This window comes from Polypterus senegalus, chromosome 15 (assembly GCF_016835505.1).
Source record: "Polypterus senegalus isolate Bchr_013 chromosome 15, ASM1683550v1, whole genome shotgun sequence".
NCBI classification, from domain to species: Eukaryota; Metazoa; Chordata; class Cladistia; order Polypteriformes; family Polypteridae; genus Polypterus; species Polypterus senegalus.
Window position 1 is genome coordinate 48,043,336 of NC_053168.1, and position 13,902 is coordinate 48,057,237.

Sequence of the window (13,902 nt, forward strand, 5' to 3'; positions counted from 1 at the left end):
TTGACAAGTGAAGATTTCACATTTGTATTCCACTAGGACTGCTAGATGTCTCACTGTAGGCTTTTAACTGATTAAAGCCCCGTGTTAAGTGTGTGACACACATATTTGAAGCTATTTTCATTCAAGCACAAAAACAGAGTGGGAGAGACGCTTCTTATTAAAGTCTTCCTACTGTATGTCTACATATTTGGTCAGACAGCTGGACTGTATTTTATCCATGGTTACAATTTTCTATTGAAATAAAACATTTTAAGTTACCAGTAACCTTAATGAGCACTGTAAACTGGGAGCCACCCAGGTTAAACGATCTGTTTTTTGGATTACTGCGTTTTACTTTTTGAAAGTATACATTTTCATATGCACACACATTGTACTGCACCTTTTGTTATTCAGTGAACAGAATAAAATACTGGTAATGCTATTAATAAAAAGGAGAAAAGGAATCCAAGTAATTGGCGAGTAATATCTTCAGAAATACAAAAACACTGATTTGGAAGCTCAGGATACAATAAGTAGTCACATTGTGAGGCCTTCAACTGAATTGGTGGTTTGACAAAATTTCCACTTGTAGGTCCAGGGTGTTCTTCAGCGTCATTTGCTCTGAACAGTATCTGGAATTTGAAGTAAAGTTGCAAAGCATTTCACAAAAAAAAGAAAAAAATTAATTGCATATTTCCCTTACAACTAAATACAAACAACAATTTAAAAAATTCAGTTTGCCTCTAATATTAACATTTAAGTCATTTCGGAATTTGATTCCAGGCATTTTCTTCTTCTTAAAAAGAGTCTCAAATGAGGCAATAGAACTGTTTTCAGCAGTCAGTGAGCTGCTGTTAGTTTTTTAAAGAATAGGATTCATGTCTGTTCTGTGGTTGGCTAAGTGACTTAGTGCAGAGTTGCCTACGACTTCGCTGACGGCCGACGTGGAGGTTGTGATGGTGTTGTGCTGAATGACTTGCTGTTGCGAGCAGATTGGAGCAGGGCTGGCTGGTGGGCTACTCTCTGGACCTGGGAACAACAAGAGTCAAATTAATCAGTCCACCCTGTGAGACACAAAACAACCATTTGTTACTTGCTTGCAGTTCTGAGCTGGGTCTTGCCTGGCACTGGCTGTTGCTGGGATGGACTTCATAGTCCAGTCCAGAATAACTTGAGTTTTCAAAACTGGTGACTGATCTGAAAGAGCCTGAAACCTGCAAACAAAGCAACACACCCTTGGGAACTCCGTCTGAGCTGCACAAATTCTAAATGCATTTGGAAGTCTGCTGGGCTGCCAGCTTTCTAAATCTGTTAGTCTCCAGATAGCTCAGCTTTGTAGCTTTATATAGTGGCATTTTGAAAAGAGAACATTATAGTAAACAGATGTTTTTAAAAGGTTTGTGCCATGCTAATGCTTGATCTTTCTCCCAAAATTTACAAAAATATGCAGTGATCCTTCGCTATATCGCGCTTCGACTTTCGCGGCTTCACTAAATCAACGGATTTTTAATGTAAGCATATCTTAATATATATCACGGATTTTTCGCTGGTTTGTGGATTTCTTTCTTTTAATTTATGGTACATGCTTCCTCAGTTGGTTTGCCCAGTTGATTTCATACAAGGGCCGCTATTGGCAGATGGCTGAGAAGCTACCCAATCAGAGCACGTATTACATATTAAATAAAACTCCTCAATGATATACGATGTGCTTCCCGTATGGTGCTTCACATACTTGAAAGCCCGAACAGCACATATTGATTTTTGATTGTTTGCTTTTCTCTGTTTCTCTCACTCCCTCTGACATTCTCTGCTCCTAACGGTGTGAGCAGAGGGGCTGTTCGGACACTGGCCTAGAGGATACGGACGCTCCTCTAAAAAATGCTGAAAGACTACCTTCACATTGCTCTCTTCCTTGTGGCTGCTTTGTCCGGCGGTGCTTTGCATACTTAAAAGCCCGAATAGCCCTATTGAATTTTGATTGTTTGCTTTTCTCTCTCTCTCTCTGACATTCTCTGCTCCTGACGCACACTCCTTTGAAGAAGAAGATATGTTTCCATTCTTTTAATTGTGAGATGTAACTGTCATCTCTGTCTTGTCATGGGGCACAGTTTAAACTTTTGAAAAAGAGACAAATGTTTGTTTGCAGTGTTTTAAAGTCCCTGTCTCTACAACCTCCTGTGTTTCTGTGCAAATCTGTGACCCAAGCGTGTCAATATAAAAATAATAATATAAATGTATGGTTTTTACTTCGTGGATTTTCACCTTTCGCGGACGGTTCTGGGGGGGTTCTGGAACGCAACCCCTGCATCATTGTATGATCAAAAACGAACTGCACTAGCATTGTATTTTTTTGATCTTACAAATTAATTTCTGTGCCAAAAACATCAGCACTTCTGACATTCTGTGTTCCTCTGAGGTGCAATCTGCATTTTGCTGTATCAGAACCTGTAGTCAAAAGCATCCGGTGATCCACATATACATCTGCATTAAAATCTATCGAGCTTCAGTCATCACACTTAATTTTCAAAAACCTGTCATTGTTGTTCTCCTTTAAGTGGTTCCTTATGTTAGAATGTATGACATGCTCATACTCTGCAGTACTTGGGCTAATAGTGAAGAGCATTTTGACAAGTTTGAGTGTGCCAAGACCCCGTGACTCTGTAGTTGGGATATAGCAGGTTGGATAATGGATGGATGGATGGAGTGTGCCAGAACAGGAGGCATGATTTGGTGTTGGGAGCCCAGAGTACATAACTGTTGGCAGTAAGCAGCCTTGTCAGTCTGAAAGCGCTACCTGCTCCGTCAGTGTAATCTGTGTATCCATGTTGTACATTTAATGAAATGGCACAGCATGGCACTGGCATCTGTTAAGTAACAGTCTAATGATATTCTGCTTTTTGATCTTAATATTGGGTTTGCCTGGATGTTTTCGGCACAGAGCACGGCATATACAGTACTCTGATTTGGTTCTGATTCTGTTCCCTGCCATCATCTCCCGGTTTTTGGAATATCCTCTGTATTTAAGTAGCTAAAAACGTCCTTCCAGCACATTTGAAATTGTATTTTTAGTTTATTTTAGTCTAATACTGGTTATAATTTTAATACCTTTCACATGTAACAGGTTCTGAACCTGTAGTGGAATGGCATGCTCTTTTTTGCAATCCATAATGAGGTTTTGTGCTCTGTCTTACCTTGTTTGTGCTGTGGTAAGCGACAACATGCCCTGATTATCTTTCAGCATTCCTGCCCTTGATACACCAACTGAATAAAAGGAAACACGGTTTTTTCTCTCATTTACTGTACTGATTTGCTGCTTGGTCTCACCATGTCGCTTGCTAGGGGTGCATGTCAGAAGTTACATAATGGCAGTTTGGGGTACCAAGCTGCTCCCTTTAAAAACAACACCTAATTAAGATCTAAATGAGGAATTGCACATTGAGTTTTTTAAATTGTTTTTGATTAGGAAAATCTTGGATGGTGCAAAGATACAAAATATCTATGGACCCTGACTTGGTGGGTCTATAGTTTAGTTATCTGGAATTAAAAACTGGCAGTTCAGGGTGCCAGTTTGTCCATCCCTGAAAAGCTGTTTGATTAATAAAGAATACTAACTGAGCCTGCCAGGCAGCCACCATGCAATACCAACCAGATACAGGCTGTGTCACTCTTGTGTTTTCTTTGTACAGTTTATCAGGTTTCAGTGCTCTTTGCCAGTCTTTACCACAAACTTTCATTTTGAAGGAATGCAGACATATGTTGGCTGTTGCTGTTGTTGGTTTTCACATTTCACTAAGAACCTTTATTAGTTTTAAGGTTTTATGGGTTTTTATAAAAATAAGTGATAACTGTAAAGGCTGAATAATTGCTGTTTTCCTCAACCTACAAATATCTGCTTTTAGTGATACAGCCAAAAATGCTCGTCAAGTTGTTATTTTTGCTTTGACATTTTTGGATGAGATTTTGTTTATTTTGGGGCATATCTGTACTTGTTCTTCTAGATACTTAAGTTTTATGAAGCGCAAATGCATGTTCAAAACAAAATATTTCAATACTTTATTTAATTGTATTTGTTACAGCCAGGGGCACTTTGAATTGTATTTGTGATCTAGGGAAAGTGAGTCTTCAGTCTAAATGATCTGGGAGATTCTTCCAAGTCCTTCCTTGTGTCATATATTCTTATCAGCAAGATTAGCTAAGACATTTGACTTGTTCCCACTAGAAAATTCTCCAAAATGTGAGCCAGTGTTACCAGTTTAAAAGAGTAATATGACTTATTCCATCTGCAAAACACAAAATTTGGGCACAATATTTACATATTTTGTTTTTTATCTAAAATCACAGTCACATATGGAGGACTTTCCACCCCTTAGGTGTAAAGCAGTAGGTTGTGTAGTTCACACATTCCTTGTACAGTAGATTTCATACTAATATTCTGCAAGGAGTTACTGTTTCCCAGAACACCTTTTGACCAATCTCATTCATTTCAGTACTTGCTCTACCCACCCCTTGCGGTTCATTTATAAACATATGCCAAGGCCAGAAATCCGATAACAGCTAGCTAGCTCTTTATAACATCTGTTAGTTCTACTTTGTATGAAGCTGTCATTTTGTGGTCTTCTCAGCGACTGATTTATGATGCATCCAGCTCTGTAGCGCTAATTGAAATCCAGAGTAATTACATTCGGCAGCCCTGCCTCTGATTCTTTTCTCTGGAGGCGCTGAGTCTGAAGGAAACCCAGTTACATGTAACAGTGTCACATAAACACGCAGGCACTCATAGGCAGTGCCTACCTTGGAAACAATCAGACTTTTAAACACCCTAAAATTGTTATTCAGCAAATTTTCTAAAGACTGATTGACATTCAGAAAAATCACAATAATGGCGATAACAACAGCTACTCACTCAAGTAACCTTGGGACTCCTTCTGCATGGCAGTGATGGGACAGTCCTTGTGAGTTAGCAGAAGCTGCTTTAGTTGTGTTACTTCATTTTTCAACATTGTGACCTCATTCTGGAAAAAAAATGAAAGAATTTCAAATCTAGTACATCCAAACACCTGTAGGTTTTTCACACTGTGTTGGGCCTCTACATTTTGAAGGGGTATGCAAAATGTTGACTAAAAAACTAAAAGTCAAATTAAAAAAAAATAAAACACAAGAAAGGGAAACTGCCAGGCTACGGACATCAAACAAATGCACGACTCTTTACATTATTATACCAGTAACTTTGATAGACAGGTAGACATGGGGGAGCAGGGAAGTTTTCACAAACCAAATGGAAAAGACAGATCTTACAGGCAAGAGCATTGCTAAAACTGGACATTGTGGCCATGCTTGCTGTATTTATACATAATACAGAACTAAATGAATGAGTCTGGTAGACATTATTATACTGGGGCAGCACTTAAGACACTCTCATGGGATTATACTTTTATTATGTTGAACAGGGAATCCTTAGAGCTGTGCTATTGGGAGCCTTGCATTCCTGACAGTTTTAGTCTCGATCTAACGACTAACATTAACGATTATTTCAGTGAAAACCAGGAGATATCCATCCAAAGTACAGAAACTGAGACCAATTTCTGGTCACTCTCATATTTTGTAAAGGTTGGTATGTGCTACTCATATACTCCCAACTGGGTGCTGTACAGTTCTAATTTATAATTTTGGATGAGACTGGGACCCTCAAATTTTGACTTTCAATTGTACAGACTTGCAATTTGAACGTTCTTTGCGTGTTTGAATCTAAAAACTATACTATCATCCAGTTAGAAACTCAAAAGCACCATCAACTGGAGAGATTAGGAGACACCTGAGAGGCTGAGGAATGTTCTTGATTTAGAAATGCTAACCTTGACAGTGAGCATTGTTTGACAAAAGGAAGAACTTTCAGGAGCTCCTGACCTAGTTGGCTTTTCTTCCTCAGAAGAATCATGCAGTTGGACTATTTCCGTTTTTGTGGCTGTTTTAACTGAAGCAGAGAGCTGAGGTGTTTCATTTTACATAGAAGTGGGGTCAGCTGAGATAACCGTCTGTGATGGGGTGCAGAGCACAGCAATCTGTATAGACTTCAAAGTGGAGCCTCCTGCTCTGGACTGACAAGAGACAGTTAAAGAAATGTATAGATCTAGAGAATATTAACTTCGGTGTCTCCTATTAGTAGGACATGTTAATTTCGTAGGAAGAAATTGAGACTATAAACTGAAGTGGAAAAGTCCTCCCAGACCATCTTTAATAAGGTATTACCACAGAAATGTTTTGTTGTTTCTGATCCCAAACCAGATAGATCAAGTCCATGTTGTTCATGGACGTATAATGCTTGAATAATATAAAAGGTAAAGAGATGGACAGTTTAAACAACAGTAATGGAGGCACAAAATTCCAAAGGAATATATGTACAGGTGCCGGTCATAAAGATTAGAATATCATGACAAAGTTGATTTATTTCAGTAATTCCATTCAAAAAGTGAAACTTGTATATTAGATTCATTCATTACACACAGACTGATGTATTTCAAATGTTTATTTCTTTTGATTTTGATGATTATAACTGACAACTAATGAAAGTCCCAAATTCAGTATCTCGGAAAATTAGAATATCAATTAAGACCAATACAAAAAAAGGATTTTTAGAAATGTTGGCCAACTGAAAGGTATGAACATGAAAAGTATGAGCATGTACAGCACTCAATATTTAGTTGGGGCTCCTTTGGCCTGGATTACTGCAGCAATGCGGCGTGGCATGGAGTCGATCAGTGTTTGGCGCTGCTCAGGTGTTATGAGAGCCCATGTTGCTCTGATAGTGGCCTTACGCTCTTCTGAATTGTTGGGTCTGGCGTATTGCATCTTCCTCTTCACAATACCCCGTAGAAAATCTATGGGGTTAAGGTCAGGCGAGTTTGCTGGCCAATCAAGAACATGGATACCATGGTCCTTAAAATAGGTACTGGTAGCTTTGGCACTGTGTGCAGGTGCCAGGTCCTGTTGGAAAATGAAATCTGCATCTCCATAAAGTTCGTCAGCAGCAGGAAGCAAGAAGTGCTCTAAAACTTCCTGGTAGACGGCTGCATTGACCTTGGACCTCAGAAAACACAATGGACCACACCAGCAGATGACATGGCACCCCAAACCATCACTGACTGTGGAAACTTTACACTGGACCTCAAGCAACGTGGATTCTGTGCCTCTCCTCTCTTCCTCCAGACTCTGGGACCTTGATTTCCAAAGGAAATGCAAAATTTACTTTCAGAGAACATAACTTTGGACCACTCAGCAGCAGTTTTGTCTTTAGCCCAGGCGAGATGCTTCTGACGCTGTCTCTTGTTCAAGAGTGGCTTGACATAAGGAATGCGACAGCTGAAACCCATGTCTTGCATATGTCTGTGCGTGGTGGTTCTTGAAGCACTGACTCCAGCTGCAGTCCACTCTTTGTGAATCTCCCCCACAGTTTTGAATGGGTTTTGTTTCACAATCCACTCCAGGGTGCGGTTATCCCTATTGCTTGTACACTCTTTTCTACCACATCTTGTCCTTCCTTCATCTATTAATGTGCTTGGACACAGACCTCTGTGAACAGCCAGCCTCTTTAGCAATGACCTTTTGTGTCTTGCCCTCCTTGTGCAAGGTGTCAATGTTCGTCTTTTGGACAACTGTCAAGTCAGCATTCTTCCCCATGATTGTGTAGCCTACAGAACTCGACTGAGAGACCATTTAAAGGCTTTTGCAGGTGTTTTGAGTTAATTAGCTGATTAGAGTGTGGCACCAGGTGTCTTCAATATTGAACCTTTTCACAATATTCTAATTTTCCGAGATACTGAATTTGGGACTTTCATTAGTTGTCAGTTATAATCATCAAAATTAAAAGAAATAAACATTTGAAATGCATCAGTCTGTGTGTAATGAATGAATCTAATATACAAGTTTCACTTTTTGAATTGAATTACTGAAATAAATCAACTTTGTTATGATATTCTAATTTTATGACCAGCACCTGTATACCTATTAATCTTTGTCTATCAGGTAATTTTTAGTGACAACTTCAAGCCTTGCCCTCTGTTGCTGAGGTGTTTCACTTGCACGTTGTTGAGTGATCATGTTTGCTTCGCAAGTTTTTCGTAGTGAGTAGTGAGGTGCACACAAGTGCCAAAAAAATGTGAAAGTGCATGCATGCATCATCTAGTGGCTGTGGTTGAGTGTGAGCAGAGCAGACTTCTCCATACATGCACACACAGGTCTTTGGTTGATATTTGTCTAAAATATATATATATATATATTGTGATCCCTGGGGGTGTTGCAGCTGCCAAACAACTGACACAAAGCCGCGGACACAAGTTCAGCACTCAACAAGATAATTTTTTACTTGTGTGAACATTTTCACAGTAAGAGTTTCCCGCACCTCAACCACAATGCAGTAAGCAGGGCTGAGTCGGCAAACTCCAGTTCCTAGAAGCTCTTTTACAAGGCCATGAAACCTTTGCCTAACATTGGACCTGGCCTTGAAACTTTTTCTTTTTAATTTGTTTTTAGCTTAGATTCGTACTCTGCAATTAATTTGGTTTGCATCCTGAACCCCAACTCTTCTTTGACTGTCACTACTTTCTAGTTTTAGCATATAGTATAGTATATATAGTCATACCACCTAACTGCAAAACAAGTTATTTTCGAGTGGCACTAAAACCACAATAAGTCTCTAGTACTCTGTGTTTAACTCACTAACTTATGGAAAGAACACAACATAACTATCCAAGTAATGCATGGTGTCAGTTTTTAGCGAGAAAACAGCTACAGAGACCTTTTTTCATGCTAGAAGCAAAGGTGTAGGTAGAGCAGTGTTTTCCAACCTTTTTTCTCTTGCAGCACACTTTTTTTAACCCAAAAAATCACAAGGCACACCACGATTCTACCAACTACAAAAACATCAAATGTCATACATGTGCTAAACTGTCCGAAGGGTCTTGAAAACCGACATCAGTCAAAAAAATCAGTCTGGAGATCGGTGCTCACATGCACATACTTAGTCAACACTCTTATGCCCATTGTCTGTTGGCTCTGAGAAAGTCACTGACAAACACACAACCTGGCAGCTGGACCCCCAACACGTCTCCTGTCTGCTACTTTGCACTCTTAAATGCTGTGTCTGCAAAATAGGAATTGAGGAGCTGATTTTGTTGGCTTCCCCAGGTAGTCCTGTCCTTGTCAGACAGGTCTCAACCACCAGAGGAGTGTGTTTCTCTCAGGTGAGGACTCGGGGGCCCTACACTGTTATTTCCACAGTGCACCAGTTGAAAGACACTTGTTGACGATGATGAACAATTGAAGATGGTGTTTATGCAGTTTTCACACAATTTTAATGAATGCCCATTTAGGAGATGCTTATAATTTCAATTAAATCAGTCTTTAGCAGTGAATTCAAAATCTATAGTTATTTCAATCTTTTAGTTTTAATTTGACACATCCATATTTTATATACTATGCCAATTTGAGAATTAACACAAGATTTTTTTTGTTCTATTTTTCTAGGTTCTTATAATACATTTGCCCCATTTTCTCTTTCAGGTTGTATTTGCTAAAGTAGTATGTTGTTAAAAGTTTAGATTTAAGGTCATTGTTTAAGTTTAAGCTATGCCATTCATTTTTTTAATTCCTTTGTGTTGATTCTACATTATTTTTGTGATTCATGTGTATTTACTTCATGATTTAAATACTTGTTTTATGATCTTTATACATTTATGTATAGATATACTAGGGGGACTCTGCTCTGCCTTTGATATCTCCATCTTTCGAAACTATTATTGCTGACAATTCGCCACAAGTTGGTTTATGATATATGCGAGCGTGATCTTTCGGATTCATATAGAAATCCAAGAAAACTTATTTGTCCGTGTTTTTCAGATAAATTTTGTGTAAAGTGTGATACTTTTGGATTTGTATCCATTATTGGCTGTAGAATTTATACGTCTGATTGTTTAACTCTTTCTATTCTATGTTGCATCACTTCTCTGTGATCATAAATATAGACCTGACCGAAATTGTGGTTTCTTTGAAATTAAACTTGTAGTAGCTTTAATTTTTGCAGGGCCACAGATTCTCATAGCGTATTGTCCTGAATTGTGTAAATCTACATTTTGAGCATTGAGTGATGTGAATGTGAGCAGATTATTGTAGATTCAGATATTTTGCCTGTAGCGTTTGTGGATTTCATTTTCACCAAATAACAAATCTTTAATTTCTTGCAGATACGCCTCTTCATTGGGAAGAAACACTACTTTTCCCTGATGGCATCACGATTTTGAGGATATACAAGTCTCCGACTTAAACTTTAAAGCCGAACAATATCTATATACTTCTGTCGTATCACCTATGTCCATATCCCTTTTAACTGTTCCGTTATTACAACGAGTAATAATTTCCATTTGTCAGCACTAATGAGCTCTTTACTATCATTTTTTTGAGACTTTTGAATTTTAGTACTTTCATAATCTCTACCCTGCTCTGCATGTATGTTGCAGTAATGTTTTTGAACCTCTTTACGACATTTTACTGTCTTCTACTCTTTGTCTTTTCTTCTTCTACTGTTTGTCTTTTGTTTCCGCCCCCGCTTGGACCTGTTAGGTTTTCAATTCATCTCTTGGCACAAAGTCTCGTCTCGCAGGACTTGAAATTATCTCTCTGAAAATGTCTCGTCTCATCCCAAGATTTTTTTTTATATAATAGAGATATATACAATATACACACACACACATTATATATATATATATATCTATACTAATAAAAGGCAAAGCCCTCACTCACTCACTCACTCACTCACTGACTCATCACTAATTCTCCAACTTCCCGTGTGGGTGGAAGGCTGAAATTTGGCAGGTTCATTCCTTACAGCTTCCTTACAAAAGTTGGGCAGGTTTTATATCGAAATTCTACACGTAATGGTCATAACTGGAAGCAGTTTTTCTCCATTTACTGTAATGGAGATGAGCTTCAACGCCGTGGGGGCGGAGTTTCGTGTGACATCATCACGCCTCCCACGTAATCACGCAGTACATAGAAAACCAGGAAGAGCTCAAAAAAGCGCTTAAGAAAACATGCATTATATAATTGAGAAGGCAGCGAAACAATAAGAAGCGAGCGAGTGACATATACAACCATATTCATGAGTTCTGCTACTGAAACAAAGCACGATGTAAACCCTACACTTTAAATTAAGTTCATAGACAGGCTGCCGCTGGCGTTTGTAATTTAGTGCCTGCCCATATAAGGCCGTCCGTCAGCGGCAATCCAATAGCAAACTGCCATGGGTATTCACGGGTGAAGGACTGTGCTTATGGAGAGGAAGATGAGATGGTCAGGGTGGTGTTTGACACAAACTCAGCGAAACTCCGAGAGAAAGTTTTAAGTGCCAGGACTAAGGTAACATTAAATACAGCTATGGACATAGCACGAGATGGCACCAGCACAGCTGGGAACCTTCGATGCATGTACACCGAGTGGCTCACGTGAACTGGCGCAGTGCACAGATAAAAGCAACAGTTCCAAAGAGCTGAACAAAACCGAATTACACAATTGAAATGGCAGCAAAAATATGAAGCGCCTGATAAGCATATTCATAAATCCAGCTACTGCGGAAACAAAGCACACGTGGAAAAAGTCAATGTCCCGCTAAAGGAAGACAGTGTAAAAAAAACCCGTGCATGCAGTGTGTCAGGTCTCAGATAAAGAAGAAGACGAGCTGTTTATTGATGCAGTAAGAAACGAATCGATGAATGAAACCTGTCATCTTTACAGCGATTGACAAACACGGAATGTAACTTGAACACAACACATCCTACAAATACGAACCTGATTGAAAGAAATAATGATAATCAAATCCTTGATGACAGCAACACTCAGTAACACTCACAAAACAAATACTGTATATTGACAGTCATGTTACGTTATTTTTAAAATGTTCCCTTTTCTTTTCTACCTTTTTAACACACTACTTCTCCTGCGATACGCTGGTATATATATATATGTGTATATATCTATCCCGCTCTACATACTCGAATAATGGATACTTTATTCGCCATCAATGATTGTTTTGGTAAAGCCATACTCAGTGTATTCATTAGATGAACGGTAAAAAGTAAGAGCGAGGGAGGATGACTCATTGAGGCATGCAGGCTGTAGTCTTGCGTCAACTCTATCTGAATTGCGATCACATTTGAAAAATATATCTTTTCAAGTTCTATTTAGTCCATATGTGTCAAACTCAAGGGCGGGCCACATCCGCCCGGCGTAATTATATCCGCCCGAGATCATTTTATATACTGTATTATTGTTATTAAAGCCGGGTATATGAAGCGCTGGTAACACAATAAACTACAGATCCCATAATGCAGCGCTTCAGCTGCCTTGCATCAGGGTAACCTGAATGCAATTCAGAAGATACAGAAAACAGCATAATTAAATAAGAATCTGACACTTCAGCGGACGTTTTAACCCGTGCACAATCACAAAGTGATTTCAAGTGAAGCTGCTTTTATGGGAGACACAAATGCACCAGTTCACCTTGCCCCACTTTCCCTGTTGCCAAGTACTGTTAAACCAAGTCGTCACTACGGTGTTCCCAAATCGCACTTTGCTGATAAACTGGCGCACTGCGCACTGAGTTTGCACGGCGCTTTGGTGACTTTGATGAACAAAAAGTCCGTCTACATGCGGCTCGAACCTTGTGCATGTTTGGTAGCACATATCTGTGTGAGAAGCTCTTCTCAGTGATAAAGACTAACAAAACAGCACACAGGAGTCGCCTCACTGATGAGCACCTGCAATCCATCCTGAGAATCTCCACAACACAGAACCTCACAGCAAACGGAAACGAACCTGTGGCCAAAAAGATGCCAGGCGTCCAGCTCTAAAATGACATATGAGCAAAGACAACTGAATGATTTGATTTGTTATTGCACGTAAGAGCGGAGTCAACCGTTTTAACAAACAGCGTATTGCACTGATACTGAAATAGCTGTGTGTGTATATATGTAGATATGTATGTATATGTATATATATATGTGTGTGTATATATATGTATATATATATATGTATTTGTGTGTATATATGTGTGTGTATGTACAGTATATATATATATATATATATATATATATATATATATATATATATATATATATATGACAACAACACTCATCACTCACAACAGTGACAAAACAATTACATTGACAATCAGGTTACGTTATTTTCAAAATGTTTCCTTTTCTTTTCATTGCTTCTTTAACACACTACTTCTCCGCTGCGAAGCGCGGGTATTTTGCTAGTATATATATAAAATCTTGGCAGGGAGACGAGACGTGATCTTCTCAGAAGACAATTTCACGTCCCGCAAGAGACACTTTAACATCATGCGAGACAAGGCAGTGAGACAGAAGGACAGCTGCTTTACAGGCTTTTAAATGATCAACACGCAGTTTGACAAGCAGAACACGCACTTCAACAGAAGCAGCACAAAGCCAGTAGCTGATCCGTCCGCTTCTCCTTCGCGTGTGTTCAGCTCCCCCACTTCACAACGTGAGCGGGAAAGCATCTCTTTAGCGTGTGTTCAGTTCCCCCCGTTCACAATGCGAGCGGGAGAGATGCAAAGTGACACGAGTGTAGCGTGCCTCCGGGGGGGTTAAGCGAAGCGATCAAGACCTGATCATCTCGGAGAGACACTTTCATGACACGTGAGACTAGACATTACAACCTTAGGAAGCAAAACCCGTGAGACAGTGTCTTTGCACTTCACGCCCTACTTACAATTTAAAACAAGTTCACGGACATCTAACCTAGCAGTTGTTAGAATGCTTTTGGCAGACACCCTTCATGTGCTCCCAGGTCTTAAAACAACAACAAGCAGAACAAGCAGCTCGCCAGCGGCAGCTGCAGCAAGCCAGC

At 39.4% G+C, this 13,902-nt stretch overlaps 1 protein-coding gene across 3 annotated transcripts in view; it reads right to left on the minus strand.

Annotated features, from left to right (window-relative positions):
* Window positions 1-311: 311 nt before the first annotated feature.
* creb5b (cAMP responsive element binding protein 5b) overlaps window positions 312-13,902 on the minus strand; it is a 367,885-nt gene continuing 354,294 nt past the window's right edge. For all 3 annotated transcript variants that reach the window (XM_039736762.1, XM_039736764.1, XM_039736765.1), the window contains 2 exons: window positions 4,883-4,991; window positions 312-1,008 (listed from right to left, as the gene is read on the minus strand). In XM_039736762.1, coding sequence (XP_039592696.1) covers window positions 842-1,008; window positions 4,883-4,991 — 276 coding nt within the window. In that variant the 3' untranslated portion in view covers window positions 312-841. The remainder of the gene's footprint in view (window positions 1,009-4,882; window positions 4,992-13,902) is intronic.